Genomic DNA, 16404 nt, shown 5'->3' on the forward strand with positions numbered 1-16404 from the left:
TTGGGCTACCCATTCTAGTGGTTCTGTTTCGGTGTTCCTAAGCAGGCAGAACAGTCATAGGTTGCCTAGACTACAACCACGACTATAGGGTGTGTTACCATAGTGTATGAACCTCATCTCAACTCTCAATAACACATCAATCTACATACCACCCCATACTGCACCACCAAGCACACATACACACACACACACTCACCCTTATCCCTTAGCTTCTACAAATCATGAGATAGAGCTCACCCCTATTTGAACTGTACAGCCAGCCACACCTTTTAGGGCCAGCTATAGGGGACCTCCATCCTTACGATCTACAGTGTAGTCAGTTCTCTAGGACACACACTCTTTTTGGTCCTCTTTCTGTTCTAGCAGTGGAAAAGCCTTGATGTTTTTTTAAACTTTCATTTGACAACCTTTAGGTTGGGATGTACAGTTGGGATTTTTAGATGTATTGCATTGTTGTCTTGCTAACTCGACTAGAGGGCTCTGACAATGTTCTGCATTGTATTATAAGTTAACTTTGTCTGTTGCCTCTTACCTGTGTGTGCGCGCCTCTTGTTTCAGGAGTGTGTGTCCTTGAAGGCCTTCTTCCCACACACACCCCAGAGCTTACTGGCCCCTCTGCTGACCCATCCTTCAGGTAGGATGCGTGTGGGATCTCTTATGTGTAAATCATTTTACCCTCTGAGTGAATGAATGGCTTTGTGTGTCTCACCAATCAATATCTGTTACTTATAACATCTGTGTAACAGCTACATTAAAATCAGTAAGTGATTAACATTTTTACATTTGAGTAATTTAGCAGACGCTCTTATCCATAGCGACTTACAGGAGCAATTTGGGTTAAGTGCCTTGCTCAAGGGCACTTTGGCAGATGTGTCACCTTGTCCGCTTGGGGATTCAAACCAGCGACCTTTCAGTTACTGGCCCAACGCTCTTAACCACTAGGCTACATGGTACTTTGAAAAAGGTAGTTACTAATTTTCATTATTCCTCTCCATCATCAATACTCACAAGATCATATCAGTAACTGAGCGTTATCCTTGGTTACCCTTTACTCAATATATCTGCTTTCATCACAGTAATGTTTAAAGTGATCAAGATCAATCTCTACTGCGCTTGGATATTGGTCTATTTGTGTAGGGGACTGTTCCATCACAGAATGATACAGTTATCCACATCTGCCAGAGTAGTCTAGGCTATACCTGTATGAGTATGTTGAATGTTCTAGGATGGCAGGTAGCTTAGCGCTTAGGGCCAGTAACCGAGAGGTCTGGTTCGAATACCCGAGCCAACGCGGTGAAAAATATGTCGATCTGCCCTAGAGCGAGGCACTTAACATCATTTGCTCCAGGGGCGCCGACCTACTATGGCTGACCCTCTGAAACAACTCATTTCACCGCAGAACAACTCATTTCACTGCACCTATCCATTTTTTCCCGAGGTATGTTAAAGTGTGTTGCCAAACCCAAGTACCCCGCAGGCATGGCTTATTGACATCTAGCATTTCCGTTTAGGAACATGCTGGCTACCAGCCAACACTCAAAGTTAATCATTACACACTGTGTGTGCGTGCCTGCCTGCCTGCTTGTGTGAGTGATTGAGTATTTGCGTGTGACCAATTGACACCAATGCATGGTTTGAGTTATGCATCCCTCTCATCTCCTTCCCCCGCCCCCAGAAATGGCCCAGGAGGCGTGGCCAGAACACCTGGCCTGGATCACTGCATCACTACAGAGACTCACTGAGGAAGAGGAGGAAGGCAACAGGTGAGAGGGGAATACCTTGGGCTTTTCATTAGTCAGGCACAGAGTGCTGACGTTGGTTCAGTCAGTCTAGCAATAAATATGAACAGTTATAAATATGTAATAGACTGTACAACTTCGAACTTCATTTTTCAAGTTGGTTATGATCTGTGTGTCTGGGAGTTGTTCATGTTTTATGAGCTATGTCTCTTCAGCTCCAATGATGCGGTTCCCAGCATCACCTCACCTCTATTTTCTCTCTCCGCTGCTGCTTACATGATATTTTCACCCATATACAGTTGAAGTCGGAAGTTTACATACACCTTAGCCAAATACATTTAAACTCAGCTTTTCACAATTCCTGACATTTAATCCTCGTAAAAATGCCCTGTCTTAAGTCAGTTAGGATCACCACTTTATTTTAAGAATGTGAAATGTCAGATTAATAGTAGAGACAATGATTTATTTCAGCTTTTATTTCTTTCATCACGTCCCCATTGGGTCAGAAGTTTACATACACTCAATTAGTATTTGGTAGCATTGCCTTTTAAATTGTTTAACTAGGGTCAAACGTTTCGGGTAGCCTTCCATAAGCTTCCCACAATAAGTTGGGTGAATTTGGGCCCTTCCTCCTGACAGAGCTGGTGTAACTGAGTCAGGTTTCTAGGCCTCCTTGCTCGCACACGCTTTTTCAGTTCTGCCCCCAAATTTTCTATAGGATTGAGGTCAGGGTTTTGTGATGGCCACTCCAATACCTTGACTTTGTTGTCCTTAAGCCATTTTGCCACAACTTTGGAAGTATCCTTGGGGTCATTGTCCATTTGGAAAACCCATTTGCGACCAAGATTTAACTTCCTGACTGATGTCTTGAGATGTTGCTTCAATATATTCACATAATTTTCCTCGCTCATGATGCCATCTATTTTGTGAAGTGCACCAGTCCCTCCTGCAGCAAAGCACCCCCACAACATGATGCTGTCACCCCCGTGCTTTATGGTTGGGATGATGTTCTTCGGCTTGCAAGCCTCCCCCTTTTTCCTCCAAACATAACGATGGTCATTACAGTTCTATTTTTGTTTCATCAGACCAGAGGACATTTCTCCAAAAAGTACGATCTTTGTCCCCACTTGCAGTTGCAAACCGTAGTCTGGCTTTTTTTATGGCGGTTTTGGAGCAGTGGCTTCTTCCTTGCTGAGTGGCCTTTCAGGTTATGTTGATATAGGAATCGTTTTACTGTGCATACAGATATTTTGTACCGGTTTCCTCCAGCATCTTCACAAGGTCCTTTGCTGTTGTTCTGGGATTGATTTGCACTTTGCACCATAGTTTCATCTCTAGGAGACAGAACGCGTCTCCTTCCTGAGTGTTATGACGGCTGCGTGGTCCCATGGTGTTTTATACTTGCGTACTATTGTTTGTACAGATGAATGTGGTACCTTCAGGCATTTGGAAATTGCTCCCAAGGATGACTTGTGGAGGTCTACAGTTGTTTTTCTGAGGTCTTGGCTGATTTCTTTTCGTTTTCCAATGATGTCAAGCAAAGAGGCACTGAGTTTGAAGGCAGGCATTGAAATACATCCACAGGTAGACCTCCAATTGACTCAAATGATGTCAATTAGCCTGTCAGAAGCTTCTAAAGCCATGAGATCATTTTCTGGAATTTTCCAAGCTGTTTAAAGGCACAGTCAACTTAGTGTATGTAAACTTCTGAATGGGAATTTTGATACAGTGAATAAGTGAAATCTGTCTGTAAAAAATGACTTGTGTCATGCACAAAGCAGATGTCCTAACCGACTTGCCAAAACTATATTTTGTTAACAAGAAATTTGTGGAGTGGTGGAAAAATGAGTTTTAATGACTCCAACTTCTACTGTATCATATTGTTCTATCGCTTGTGTTATCCCCTGAATCAGAACACACTACTCACTCCTGATTCCACCAACGTATTAAAGCTTCTTAGCTAGAGAGCAGAGGGGGAAGATTGTAGTGAATGAGAGAGAGAGTGGTAGAAATCAATAGCAGAGAGGGGGGTGGGGGGAGTGAGAGAGAGAGAGAGAGTGAGAGAGAGAACACTGAGAACAGAGAGAGCAATCGTGGCTCCAGCTGCGGCTTTTAACTTGGCCCATTATCTTGACCGCTCTATTCCGGAACGCCATACCAAATTCCCAACCGTACCCAGCCAGTGATCCCCCTTCATTATCTCATCATTTTACTCTCTTACTAATCTTCTTCCCTATCTTTCTCTGTCCTCTTCCTCTCTCTCTGCATGTTCTAGAACACACCCTTCATCTTCCCGCCATCTCTCAGATGATGATTGGGTGCTAGGTTAATTCCCTGTGTGTGTGTGTTATCCTCCAGGGGTCAGTGTGGAGTGTTTGAGGCCTGGTTCCTGCTGGTGCAGTGTGCTGACTGGTTGGAGGTAGCCAGCCAACTACTGGTCTCAGCCAGACCTCAGGACTGTGGCCCCTTGCTGTGGCTCCTCACCTTCTATCACCACCCTACCAACAGGGGGCACCACCGGACACAGCAGCTGGTATGTACTGGCTGGCTGGATGGAAAGGGTTACTGTTGTCAACTCCCTCGATACACTGAGTGTACCAAACATTATGGACACCTTCCTAATATTAGGTTGCAGCCCCTCCCCTTCTGCCCTCAGAACAGCCTTAATTTGCTGGGCATGGACTATACAAGGTGTTGAAAGCATTCCACAGGGATGCCGGGCCATGTTGACTCCACAGTTGTGTCAAGTTGGATGGATGTCCTTTGGGTGGTGGACTATTCTTGATACACACAGGAAAAACTCAGCAGCGTTGCAATTCTTGACACAAACCGGTGCGCCTGGCACCTACTACCATACCCCGTTCAAAGGCACTTTAAATCTTTTGCCATGTCTCAATTGTCTTAATGCTTAAATTTTTTTTTTTTTTTTACCTACCTCCTCCCCTTTCATCTACACTGATTGAAGTGGATTAAACAAGTGACATCAATAAGGTATCATATCTTTCACCTGGTCAGTCTATGTCATGGAAATGTTTTGTTTACTCAGTGTAGATGTCGTTGTCCTTACTGACCTGTCATGGCTGGTCTCAGAATAGCTTGGCCAATAGATAGATGAATAATGGACTGAGGGATGAATAATAGATCTCTTCTCCGGGTTAGAAGGCGAGAGGAAGGGAAAAAGACATGGAGAAAGGGAGAAGGGTGAGGGAGGCTGATCTGGTATTGATCCCACTCAGAGTGCGTCTGCCTGGCTATTCCTGGGTTTCATCTCTCCTGTGTCTCCTGGCTGTCTCCTCTCTACCCTGAGGGGCCTACACACACTGTGGTCAGAGAGAAGTTGAGGTCTATAGAGGGCATAAACTTTGGTTGACTCTGAAGACATTATTTTGCGCCTATCCGTCCGGCCGTTGTCGTGGAAAACGACTACATTTGGAAACGACAGGCTTCCAGCTGAAGCTAGTTTCCTCCCGTTCCTTCTTTCTGTTTCCAGGTGGCGGCCAGAGAAGTCTGGGATCACCTGAGGTCACTCTTCCTGCTCTCGGCTCCTCCCCTTCCTGCTGACCGACTGCAGTCATTGGCCGAGCTGATGTCAGCCGTCCCCCAGCAGCCGTCCCTGGACTCGCTATTGGTCGTCAGCCTCCTGGGCAACTTTGCAGTTTTCTCCCACAACCCCCTGAGTGGTGCCAGGGAGATAGTCCGCATGGTGAGCTCACAACTTTACCCCTCTTGATGCACGCACACACAAAACCACAACAAGGCTGGGCGATATGGCCTAAAAATCATGTCCTTGATTTTTTTCAAACTCATGGGCAATTGACGATATACACTGTGTGTACAAAACATGAAGAACTTCCTAATATTGAGTTGCACCCCTCTTTTGTCCTCAGAACAGACTCAATATGTCAGTGCTTCCCACAGTTGTGTCAAGTTGACTGGATGTCCTTGATACACATGGGAAACTGGTCAGTTAAAAACCCAGCAGCGGTGCAGTTCTTCACACAAACCGGTGCACCCGGGACCTACTACCATACCCTGTTCAAAGACACTTAAATCTTTTGTCTTGCCCATTCACCCTCTGAATAGCACACATACAACAATCAATCTCAATAATTTAAGGCTTAAAAATCCTTATTTAAGTTGTCTCTCCCCCTTCATCTACACTGATTTAAAGTGGATTTAACAAGTAACATCATGGAAAGAGCAAGTGTTCTTAATGTTTTTGTACACTGTGTTTATCTAAATATTTTTAAACGGTTTTCTCTGAATAAGCATTGTTTCATAATTAAAGGTCGAGACCTTGCGTTTCAAACAGTCCGGAGTAACAGAACAAATCCAGGGCTTGTAAAGTTATACCTAGGCTAAATAAATATATAGCCTTCCACAACCATAAGATCCACTAATAATTTCATTATTTCATCAAAATAGTTTCACCTGCTTTTTTTGGAATAATTACTGATCTGACTTTCAAGTCTTGTCTATAAAAAATGCCTTTTTTGTAACAAATTTAACCAGAACCTTGCACATCCGCTAATAATGACCAACTTCTTCTAGCAGGAATGACAGAAAATGAACACAGGTCTCATAAACCATCTCTGAAGCACATGCCCACGTGCTAGGGAGTAGCCAGCTAATCTTTAGAAGTCTAGCCAACTTGGATCTATTTGCTTGCTAACAAGGTAGAACAGTTGAACTGTTACGAATACACCGTCCTGTCCGTCTCCAACTGTTTGAACAACATGGCCTGTTCACTTTGTTAAGATGTTGAACTCCAGTGGTCTACCTGGATTAGATGCTTATATCTCCGAATGAGAACGAGTTACCAATTCCTTATATAAATGCATCCTTTTATGCTCATTGCACATTTATAAAACACGGACTACACAGCTTGCACATAACAGTGTGTAGCTAAAATGCTGCTCGCGGTACCTCAATGTCGCATGCGACAAACCGAGCATTCATTTCCCACAATCATGTTCATTGATACTCCCGTTTCAGTAGGGTCTGCTCTGTAAAGGGTACCGTTAGAAGGGGAATCGACCGTTTCTGTTGGACCAAACCTCAGAAGCAAATAGTGTGTGTGTGTGTGACAGACAGAGCAAAGAACCCGTTTTTTCTCTCCATCCCTCACTGCTCATGATGGCGTCACTGTTATGTGAACACAATTGTCTGGCTCTAATATACCTGTGCATATCGTGTGTGGTGTGTGTTCCAGGTGGTGCAGCGGTCAGGGCTGGTCCGTGAAGCAGTGTGTGTTCTCGACATGGTTGAGCTCCGACTAAACAGAGAGAGAGCCTCCACCAGCCTTACTGACAGAGTTACGCTCAGGACCAGGGCTCTTCGGGGCACACTCACACACATGGCACAGCACGACACACACACACATGGTACAACATGACAGAGACACACAGCCACTATGGCAGCGATGGGATACACACACAGCCGTACCAGGCTGTTCAACCAACCCGGGCGCTATGACACTGACAGGATACACACAAACAGACGCTACAGATATGACAGTGGGAGGACATACAGTCACAACTAGACACACAAACGTATCAGGACACACTCTTAGCCGTGCAAGAGCAACAAGTCATAAAACGTGCCCTAACCCTTCCACTCATATTATTGCCTCAGAACACATTCCTCTCATTACACACACATGGGGAAACATCTGTTGATTTGAAGAAGGGAAATGACATGCAACAGCACCTGATATGGACACGGTCTTTCTCTACAGAATGCCTCTACACCAACTATACTGTATTGTATGGTACAAACCTATACTAAAGAAATGTAACGTCAACCCTTCTTCAAGTCTCATTATAAATATGTATATATTTCTAATTTGTTAATTATTACAATCAGATTAATGGTGCATAACCTGATCTGAGTAATATTCTTTTATTCTGTATATTAGCTGACTCACATGTAGGACAAAACAATAAAATCATATGTACAGTACCAGTCAAAAGTTTGGACACACCTACTCATTCAAGGGTTTTTATTTTTAAAATGTTCTACATTGTAGAATAATAGTGAAGACATCAAAACTATGAAATAACAGACATGGAATCATCCTTAATTACCCAAAAAAGTGTTATACAAATCAAAATATATTTTATATTTGAGATTCTTCAAAGTAGCCACCCTCTGCCTTGATGACAGCTTTGCACACCCTTGGCATTCTCTTAACCAGCTTCACCTAGTTATGTGGCACTGATATTAATCAGAAACATTTATTCTAGTGTAAATAGGATAATTTTGGTCATCAAGTCAGTCTCATCCAAAACTGAGATTTGCTAGATAATGAGGAAAAAATGGTATGTCACAGAAATATCGTAAGAATTTTCCTTGGGTTTATTTTAATCCTGCCTACAGCTGGCGGCACCGAAGTTATCATCAATTTGGGACTCTAATGCCCATGTGATTCTAATGCCCATGGTCAGTTGGGATTGACATTTGACATCCCTATGGGACTAGTCAGAGACCATCAATAAATTACAAAATGTACATGGGACAATATTTTCAAATAGCTCCAAATTTAAATGACCTCAAACAACTATACATTGCTGAAATTCATAAATATTGAAAGTATCTAATGAGACAACTAAAATATGTGCAATATAGGGTATGTGACCGACCGCCTCGATTTGGTCTTACACTATATATACAAAAGTATGTGGACAGACCTTCCAATGAGTGGATTCAGCTATTTCAGCCACACCCATTGCTGACAGGTGTATAAAATTAAGCACACAGCCATGCAATCTCCATAGCTAAAATTGGTTTGGGCTAGACCCCTTTGTTCCAGTGAAGGTCAATCTTAACACTACAGCATAAAATGACGTTCTAGATGATTCTGTGCTTCCAACTTTGTGGAAACAGTTTGGGAAAGGCCCTTTCCTGTTTCAGCATGACAATGCCCCCGTGCACAAAGCGAGGTTCATACAGGAATGTTTTTTTGAGATTGGTGTGGAAGAACTTGACTGACCTGCACAGAGCCCTGACCTCAACCCCCATCAAACACCTTTGGGAGGAATTGAAAAGCTGACTGCGAGCCAAGCCTAACATCAGTGCTTGACCTCAGTGTTCCACCATCTAGTGGAAAGCCTTCCCAGCTGAGTGGAGGATGTTATAGAAGCAAAGGCGGGACCAACTCCATATTAATGCCCGTGATTTTGTAATGAGATTTTCGACGAACAGGTGTCCACATACTTTTGGTCATGTAGTGTATGTAGCAAAATTTGAAATGTTTTTCAAATTCAAATGTCAATTTTTATTTTATTTTTTACATTGGATAAAAGTAGAGACTTAGAGCTACAAATGGTATATCATACACTGCAGTTTAGGCATAATGGGAAAGTAATTATGCTTTGAAATTTGAAAAAACTTGTAACCCCACTTTTGAGAAAATAGCCCTTCAATGTTTTGGTACACCTTCTGGAGAGCTCTTTTTTTGTATACACTTATTGAGCATTGTTCAGACCCTCTTAAGCCTTTGCCCCACCCATCTCTTAGTGGATTCACATGTTAGGCCATGTGCTAAACCGAGTGAGTAAGGTAGTGTGGTAAACAACCAAATATTTCAAGACTAAAAGTGGTAAAAGTAGTAGCCTACAATAAGGAAAAATCCAGGTAAATATACACTCTCTCGTCCTTGGCCTATATCGTAATCTGACTTTGGTGCAGGTAATGTTGTTCTTCACATGACCTTCTACGGTAAAAACACTATATCAAATAAAATCAATGTTTATTTGTCACATGCACAGGATACAAAGGTGTAAACGGTACAGTGAAATGTTTACTTACATATTTGATTAGTAGCAATATAAAAAAACAAAGGGTGTCCAGATAAAAATATTTGATCATTATCAGCTGCTTACCCAGACACACTTGTTTACATTGGATGGGTCATGCTATAACCACTCCCCAGTCACATCCAGCTAAGTGGATGGGTCACTATTGTCTAGACATGTACACATGTTCATGAAATACAGTAGATGGCCGTAATCACCCCCAGATACAACTGGCTAACTTGATGGGCCGTGTAATGTAGCTAGCTAGCTAAAAAAAAAATGAACCGTAATCCCAACCCATACTACTAGTAATACAAACGGATTGTCATAGCTGTAGTATGAATCTGCAGGTGGCTTCCAGACACAAGACCTGGTTAGACTGTTTCAAGTTATCTAGAAGGGTGAGTGACTGTAGCTGTACTGTTTTTTTTTTTGCAGAATGAATGTACAAACGATCCCACGTTCAAACACACAAGAGACACTCACATCAAAGCCCCCCTCCAAGACCCAAATCTCCACATCAAAGGACACCTCCAAGACCCAAACCTCATTCTGTCGCATTTCCTAATGAGGAGAATTGAAACTGAGGCTAAATCAGAAAGTTCAGTAAAGAGGCATTATTATATTTATACAAATGCCATGAGTCTTTCTTTTCGATACCTATATTTTTGAGAATTCTGGAGAACATAACTATGGGCGTACCAAATGACACCATATTCCCATTATAGTTTACTACTTTTGCCCAAAGTCAAAGGGCTAATAGGGCACTGGTCAAAAGTAGTGCACTATATAGGAAATAGGGTGCCATTTTGGGACGCAGGCCTATCTACACATCACCTATTACTATTAGTATGTACAGTACAGTACTTTAACTTCATTGATCATGCAGGAAAGAAAACAGGTTGGCGTTTGGTCTTCCTGTCTGGAGGGGAAGTAGTGAGAGCATTACTTTCTCAGTGTTTCCTCTCCCTTCCATGTCCCAAGGCGGGCAGCTGGGCAGCCTACAAAAGAGAACAGTGGGAGAAAAGAGAGCCGCTATGAGAACAGACAATAACAGCTGGTGTACAGTTCCTAATACAGTCATGGGAGTATTTTGCTTCCCAAATGAAACCCTTTTCCCTGTATAGTGCACTACTTTTGACTAGGACCCATAGGCATAGCACATTTCAGTGCATTCCGAAACTATTCACTTTTTTACACATTTTGTTATGTTACAGCCTTATTCTAAAATTGATTGAATCATTTTACCCCTCATCAATCTACCCCATAATGACAAAGCAAAATGGCAACAACAAAAAACACCAATGTAAATATCACATTTACATAAGTATTCAGACTCTTTACTCGGTACTTTGTTGAAGCACATTTGGCAGTGATTACAGCCTCGACTCTTCTTGGGCATGACGCTACAAGCTTGGCACACCTGTATTTGGGGAGATTCTCCCATTCTTCTCTGCAGAACCTCAATCTCTGTCAAGTTGGATGGGGAGAGTCACTGCACAGCTATTTTCAGGTCTCCAGAGATGTTCGATCTCCAAAGAGTTCAATCTTGGTTTCATCAAATCAGAGAATCTTGCCTTTTACAGAGTAGTGGCTTCTGTCTGGCCACTCTACCATGAAGGCCTGATTAGTGGAGTGCGGCAAAGATAGGAGAACCTTCCAGAAGGACAACCATCACAGAGAAATGACAGAGTGACCATCGGGTTCTTGGTCACCTACCTGACCAAGGCACTTTCTCCCCCGATTGCTCAGTTTGGCCTAGGGCCAGCTCTAGGAAGAGTCTTGGTGGTTCCAAACGTCTTTCATTTAAGAATGATGGAGGCCACTGTGTCTCTGGGGACCTTCAATGCTGCAGACATTTTTTTGGCACCCTTCCCCAGATATGTCTCGGGGCTCTATGGGCAATTCCTTTGACCTCATGGCTTAATTTTTGCTCTGACAAGCACTGTCAACTGTGGAACCTTATATAGACAGGTGTGTGCCCTTCAAAACCATGTCCAATCAATTGAATTTACAATTGAATTTACCACATGTAGAAACATCTCAAGGATGATCAATGGAAACAGGATGCACCTGAGCTCAATTTTGAGTCTCATAGCAAAGGGTCCGAATACTTATTTCTGTTTTTTTTTAATTTTAAATCAATTCTAAAAAATATATCTAAAAACCTGTTTTTGCTTTGTGTGTTTTGCACTGTATGTAGGGAATGTGCTCTGGTCAAAAGTAATGTACTAAATAGCGAATAGGGTGCCATTTGGTATGCGTCCGCTGAGGGTATCAGTCATGTGTGTTGTCGTTGCGTAGCTCTTCAGGGCTGGAGGATGATGCCGATGGCTGCCGGTCTGGTTGTGTGTTGGTATGGGCTGGACTCCTGTTCCTGCTGAACTGAGCCAGTCTTTCAGTAGTACTGTTATCAGCTCAGTAGGCACAGGAGGCACAGTCCTAGACTAGTCCTCGCTCTCTTCTTCAACATTTTGTAATTAAATGTTGCCTTTGGTCTTTGTTGCTGAGACACGCCCGCATCTCGGGGAGGCAAGCCTCTTTCACAGTCTTCCAATATGAATTGAGGGCCTATATTCAACCACAATGCAACAGTAACTTCTCACTGAAAGCGGTTAAGTAAGAACAGGTGGCTGTAATTCTAACATGGCTCTGATTTCTCAGAGTTCCATTCATGCATTCAGCTCCATATTAAAACACCAATAGCAAGTCAGAGGTGCTGGAGCCAAGCTGGGAAAACAGTTAGTCCCACGCCAGGAATATGGCACCTCACAGTAAGCTTATAAAAATAGAAAAAAGTGAGGTTTACGTAGGATATTAAAGTGAACAAATTTAGGTTTACTTCTGGCATTAGAGTGAAAATGTCCTCTCTATACATTTTCATCGTGCTTTGATGTGCAAGCCCATTTCCCTTCCATTAGGCTATAATAAATCAGGCTTTAGATATCGTCTCCGATGGTAATTCCTCTCTTTTAGAAGCCTTTGATAGTCATTACTCTTGTAACGGGCCCTAAATATAGCATTTTCCAGTCAGGCTCCACATGGACCTAATTTCTAATTCACACATCTGTCCTCGCTTACAGCGGCCATTTTGTTAGAGAAAGAAAAGACCATAGGGCTATACCAGCTCTCCTACCGCTTCCCACCCCGCCACCGACCACACCACAATTACCTTTCCAGTCCAGTATGTTCATTCTGATCCATTGGTCGGGATACAATCAAAAGTGCGTTACAGAGCAGCACAACGCATTGGCCATTTGAAAGCAATTTTCCTGACATTCTGCTGATGTCAGCTCAAGCTTAATCACTTTTTTTTTTGGAAAATTATTTTTAAAGTAAAGTGCAATGCTCTTGGCGGCAACGCACCTTTGATTGACTCCGGGGCCGTTGATTAGTTACGGTCTGAGCTTGTTCAACAGTTCAACGTCCAAAGATTTATTTCCGATTCCATACGCTCAAAGAAGAGATGGCGTTGAGCGATCAGGTAGTTCTTATAGCAAAGATCCACCACAGATACTGCTGTACCGAATTGGACTTGAACATATTTGTTAGTGCTGCTGGAGTTTGAAAATAAGAGCACGACGAAAAGGAGGAGGATGAGGAAGGTAAGGAAGTGGAAGAAGACGGTCCTCCAGGGCCCATTGTCAAAGTGGCTCACTGAGCAGCAGCATTAGCAATGCCTGTCTTCCTCATTTTCATTAGCACTGTCTCCTGTGTCCCACATCCCTCCCCATCACCATCAGTCCACCCAGAGAGAGAGAGAGAGAGAGAGACAGAGAGAAAGAGAGAAAGAGAGAGAGACAGAGAGAGAGAGAGAGAGAGAGAAAGAAAGAGAGAGAGAGAGAGAGAGCTCACAGAGACAATGAAGGAGGGCAAAAAGAGAAAGACGAGAGAAACTGAGAAAAGGGAGGGGAGAGAGAATAGAGAGAGAGAGAGAGGGTGACGAGAGAGAGAATAGAGAGAGGGTGACGAGAGAGAGAGAATAGAGAGAGAGAGAGAATAGAGAGGGTGACGAGAGCGACGGAGACCGAATGGGCAGGAGAGCATAACGCTTGGCTTATTAGTAACTGCAGCACATCAAACTTAGGAGACTCAAATGTTGAATTCCCACGGAGCACGCACACTCACTCACTACTGAATCCCGACTGTACATCTCCACTCCAGCGTAGGGTATCTTCAGACATGCAGAGACAGGAGACAGGAATTTCTCTTGCATGCAAAAGTGTTCATATGGTTTACACATTGGGGGAGGAGGGAAATGGTGTCAACTTATCCTCTCATTCCACCTCTCTCCATTGTTCTCTCTTTGTCTGATTCGGTGCGTCATTCTCTCCTTAGGTGCAGAACTTAGCCACTGTGAACAAAGGAGATCAATCACTGTTCACCAATCAGCTAAGCTCTGTACCTGGTGGGAGAGTGGTCACTGCCTGACTGGTGGACACACACAGACACACCATGCACAGGGCTGCACATGGACACCCACATAGACACACATAATCCAAAAGTTTGCCCCTCCCCCCTACATGGGGCCTCTCATCATCACCCACACAAACACACCCTGTCAGATCATCATGTCTAATTTGACGTTATTATTGCAAGCGGCTGAGCGGTGGAGCCTCCGGTTGTCATAGCAGCTGGCAGGGTCTGGCATGGGTGGTAATCCCTGGCAATGTGATTTTATCTTAAGTCACAAATCAGCACGCCAGGAACCCTCCCAAAGCAGACATGAAAGACCAGGATACTCTCTCTCTTTCTTTTCCTCTCTCTTCTTCTCTTTCTCCCATTCTCTCTCTTTTCTTCTCTTTATCCCTAGCTCAGTTGTGCCAGGAACCCTCAGAATCCTGACATTAAAGGCGAGACCTGTCAATCCTCGCTCTCCCTTTCTCTCACACCGTCTCTCCCTTTCCCCCCCCAGCGTCATCACACCAGTAACCATTGCAGCCTGGACATGAAAGGCCAAACCTGTGGCGTTCTCTCTCACTCTCCCTCTCCTATCCCCCTCTACCATTCGCTATGCTCCGCTACACCGCCGATATGCCCCTCAGTAAGCGGATCAGGAGGGATTCCACAGGCATGTACAGGGCGAAGAGAAGGAGAGAGAGAGAGAGAGGGGGGGTGTGAAAGAAGGAAAGCTTGGACTGGCCGTCTTGTTATTGACGGACAGGGAGACATGTTATTGTGGACAGTGACAGAGAGCCACTGTGACAGGAGGCTGACGGACTGTGGCCTCAGCAGAGTGTGCGTTGCATGCGCACGCACGTGTAAAGTGATTTGTCAGAGTAGACAGAGCGCTCGCCTGGAAAACCTTTCTCCTCCCCTCTGCACACACATAAAGCTGTCCTCGGTGTTTGTGTGGATGAAAGCACCCTTCCCGTCTTGCTCTTGCTTGGCCATGGCCTGATAAAGGATGTATCTATTGTGTGGTGAGGCCTGTATGTCTCTCTGCTTGACCTGGACAAGTATTTAGCAGCACCTCCGAAAACAACCGCCTTCTCACATATACAGTGGATTTGGAAAGTATTCAGACCCCTTGACTTTTTCCACATTTACGTTACAGCCTTATTCTAAAATTGATCAAATTGTTTTTTTCCTCACCAATCTACACACAATACACCATAATGACAAAGCAAAAACAGGTTTTAAGATGATATATATATTTTTTTACAAATAAAAACAGAAATACCTTATTTACATAAGTATTCAGACCCTTTGCCGTAAGACTCCAAATTGAGATCAGGTGCATCCTGTTTCCATTTTTTTCATCCTTGAGATGTTTCTACAACTTGATTGGAGTCCACCTGTGGTAAATTCAATTGATTGGACATGACTTGGAAGTGGGCTAGGTAGCCTGAATGGCCTGTGCTTTCTTAGGACAAGTTTTAGTGTTCCTGCTCTACTCCTTTAAAGAGACCCGTCCTCACTCCTTCTTCCTCTCGGTCTGAATCATAAATCTCTCTTCTATTCTCCTCGTTGGGAGGGAAGAAACAAATAAGACCCTTGCTGTTATGAGAAGCCGGACACCACCTTCCCTCCCAGTGGGTGACAGTGCAGTTACACACACGCACACACACACACACACACAGAGGAATTTCAGGGTAAACACAGTAAAAAGCTGCACAGGGCTAACCGGAGACACAGTCCTCTCTCTCTCTCCTTCTCTACTGTCTGTTTGTTTGAGGAACACATTCCCAAATTCCTGCCCTGACAAACACATCCTGACGGCGCTCCTGAGAAACCACAGAAAAGGCAGCGTTCTGAGCTCTCTCTCTCCCTCCCTCACTCTCTCGCTCACACACACACACACACACACACACACACAGAGAGAGCTCAAGGAGGAATGTGTGAGAGAGGTGGCCAAGTCACTACACCCAGAAACAAAGAGTCCTTTTACAGTAGCACTCCGAAACAAGACCCATTACACACATCTAAACGTGGCAGAGGAGCTAGAGAAAACATAGCACTGAAGAGGAAGTATATGTCTGCCCACTATCTACCATACTGAGGCTAGAGATAATACAAAATAGTTTCAGAGCAATATGATCCCACTTTAACCAGGGCATAATCAACAAGGGACCATTATCACTTTTAACATAATGTTCAGAAACAAATGGTACCTATAATTTTGAGACGGCACAGCAGGGTGGGTCAGTACCTTTTGTGTGCCACCTCATAGGACCATCTCCTCTACCACTCTGCGAGCTGATTGGTCCATTTCGTTCTGGACCAATGAGAGGCAGCGCCTGGCCAGAGCCTGTTGTCTAGAGTCCTCTTGAATCATCAGCTCCCCGTACAGATAAACACCCATGGCCTGGAGAGACAACACACACAAATACAATCAGCCTAACATTCAGATACACATCCACAACATG

General features: G+C 43.8%; 2 protein-coding genes across 10 annotated transcripts in view; one reads left to right on the forward strand and one right to left on the reverse strand.

Annotated features, from left to right (window-relative positions):
• Positions 1–8229, forward strand: part of fancc (FA complementation group C) — a 45794-nt gene extending 37565 nt beyond the window's left edge. For all 4 annotated transcript variants that reach the window (XM_024418070.2, XM_042320720.1, XM_024418069.2 and 1 more), the window contains 5 exons: positions 559–634; positions 1676–1763; positions 4098–4272; positions 5230–5442; positions 6952–8229. In XM_024418070.2, coding sequence (XP_024273838.1) covers positions 559–634; positions 1676–1763; positions 4098–4272; positions 5230–5442; positions 6952–7134 — 735 coding nt within the window. In that variant the 3' untranslated portion in view covers positions 7135–8229. The remainder of the gene's footprint in view (positions 1–558; positions 635–1675; positions 1764–4097; positions 4273–5229; positions 5443–6951) is intronic.
• Positions 8230–9472: 1243 nt separating this feature from the next.
• Positions 9473–16404, reverse strand: part of LOC112248772 (aminopeptidase O) — a 66459-nt gene continuing 59527 nt past the window's right edge. For 4 of the 6 annotated variants that reach the window (XM_042320725.1, XM_042320726.1, XM_024418074.2 and 1 more), the window contains 2 exons: positions 16188–16343; positions 9473–10536 (listed from right to left, as the gene is read on the reverse strand). In XM_042320725.1, the coding sequence (XP_042176659.1) occupies positions 16203–16343 (141 nt within the window). In that variant the 3' untranslated portion in view covers positions 9473–10536; positions 16188–16202. Of the gene's footprint in view, positions 10537–15271; positions 15334–16149; positions 16344–16404 lie in introns of those variants that run through there. The other 2 variants (XR_006083232.1, XM_042320724.1) reach the window with 2 other exon arrangements.

Source organism: Oncorhynchus tshawytscha, linkage group LG04 (assembly GCF_018296145.1).
Source record: "Oncorhynchus tshawytscha isolate Ot180627B linkage group LG04, Otsh_v2.0, whole genome shotgun sequence".
Taxonomy (NCBI): Eukaryota; Metazoa; Chordata; class Actinopteri; order Salmoniformes; family Salmonidae; genus Oncorhynchus; species Oncorhynchus tshawytscha.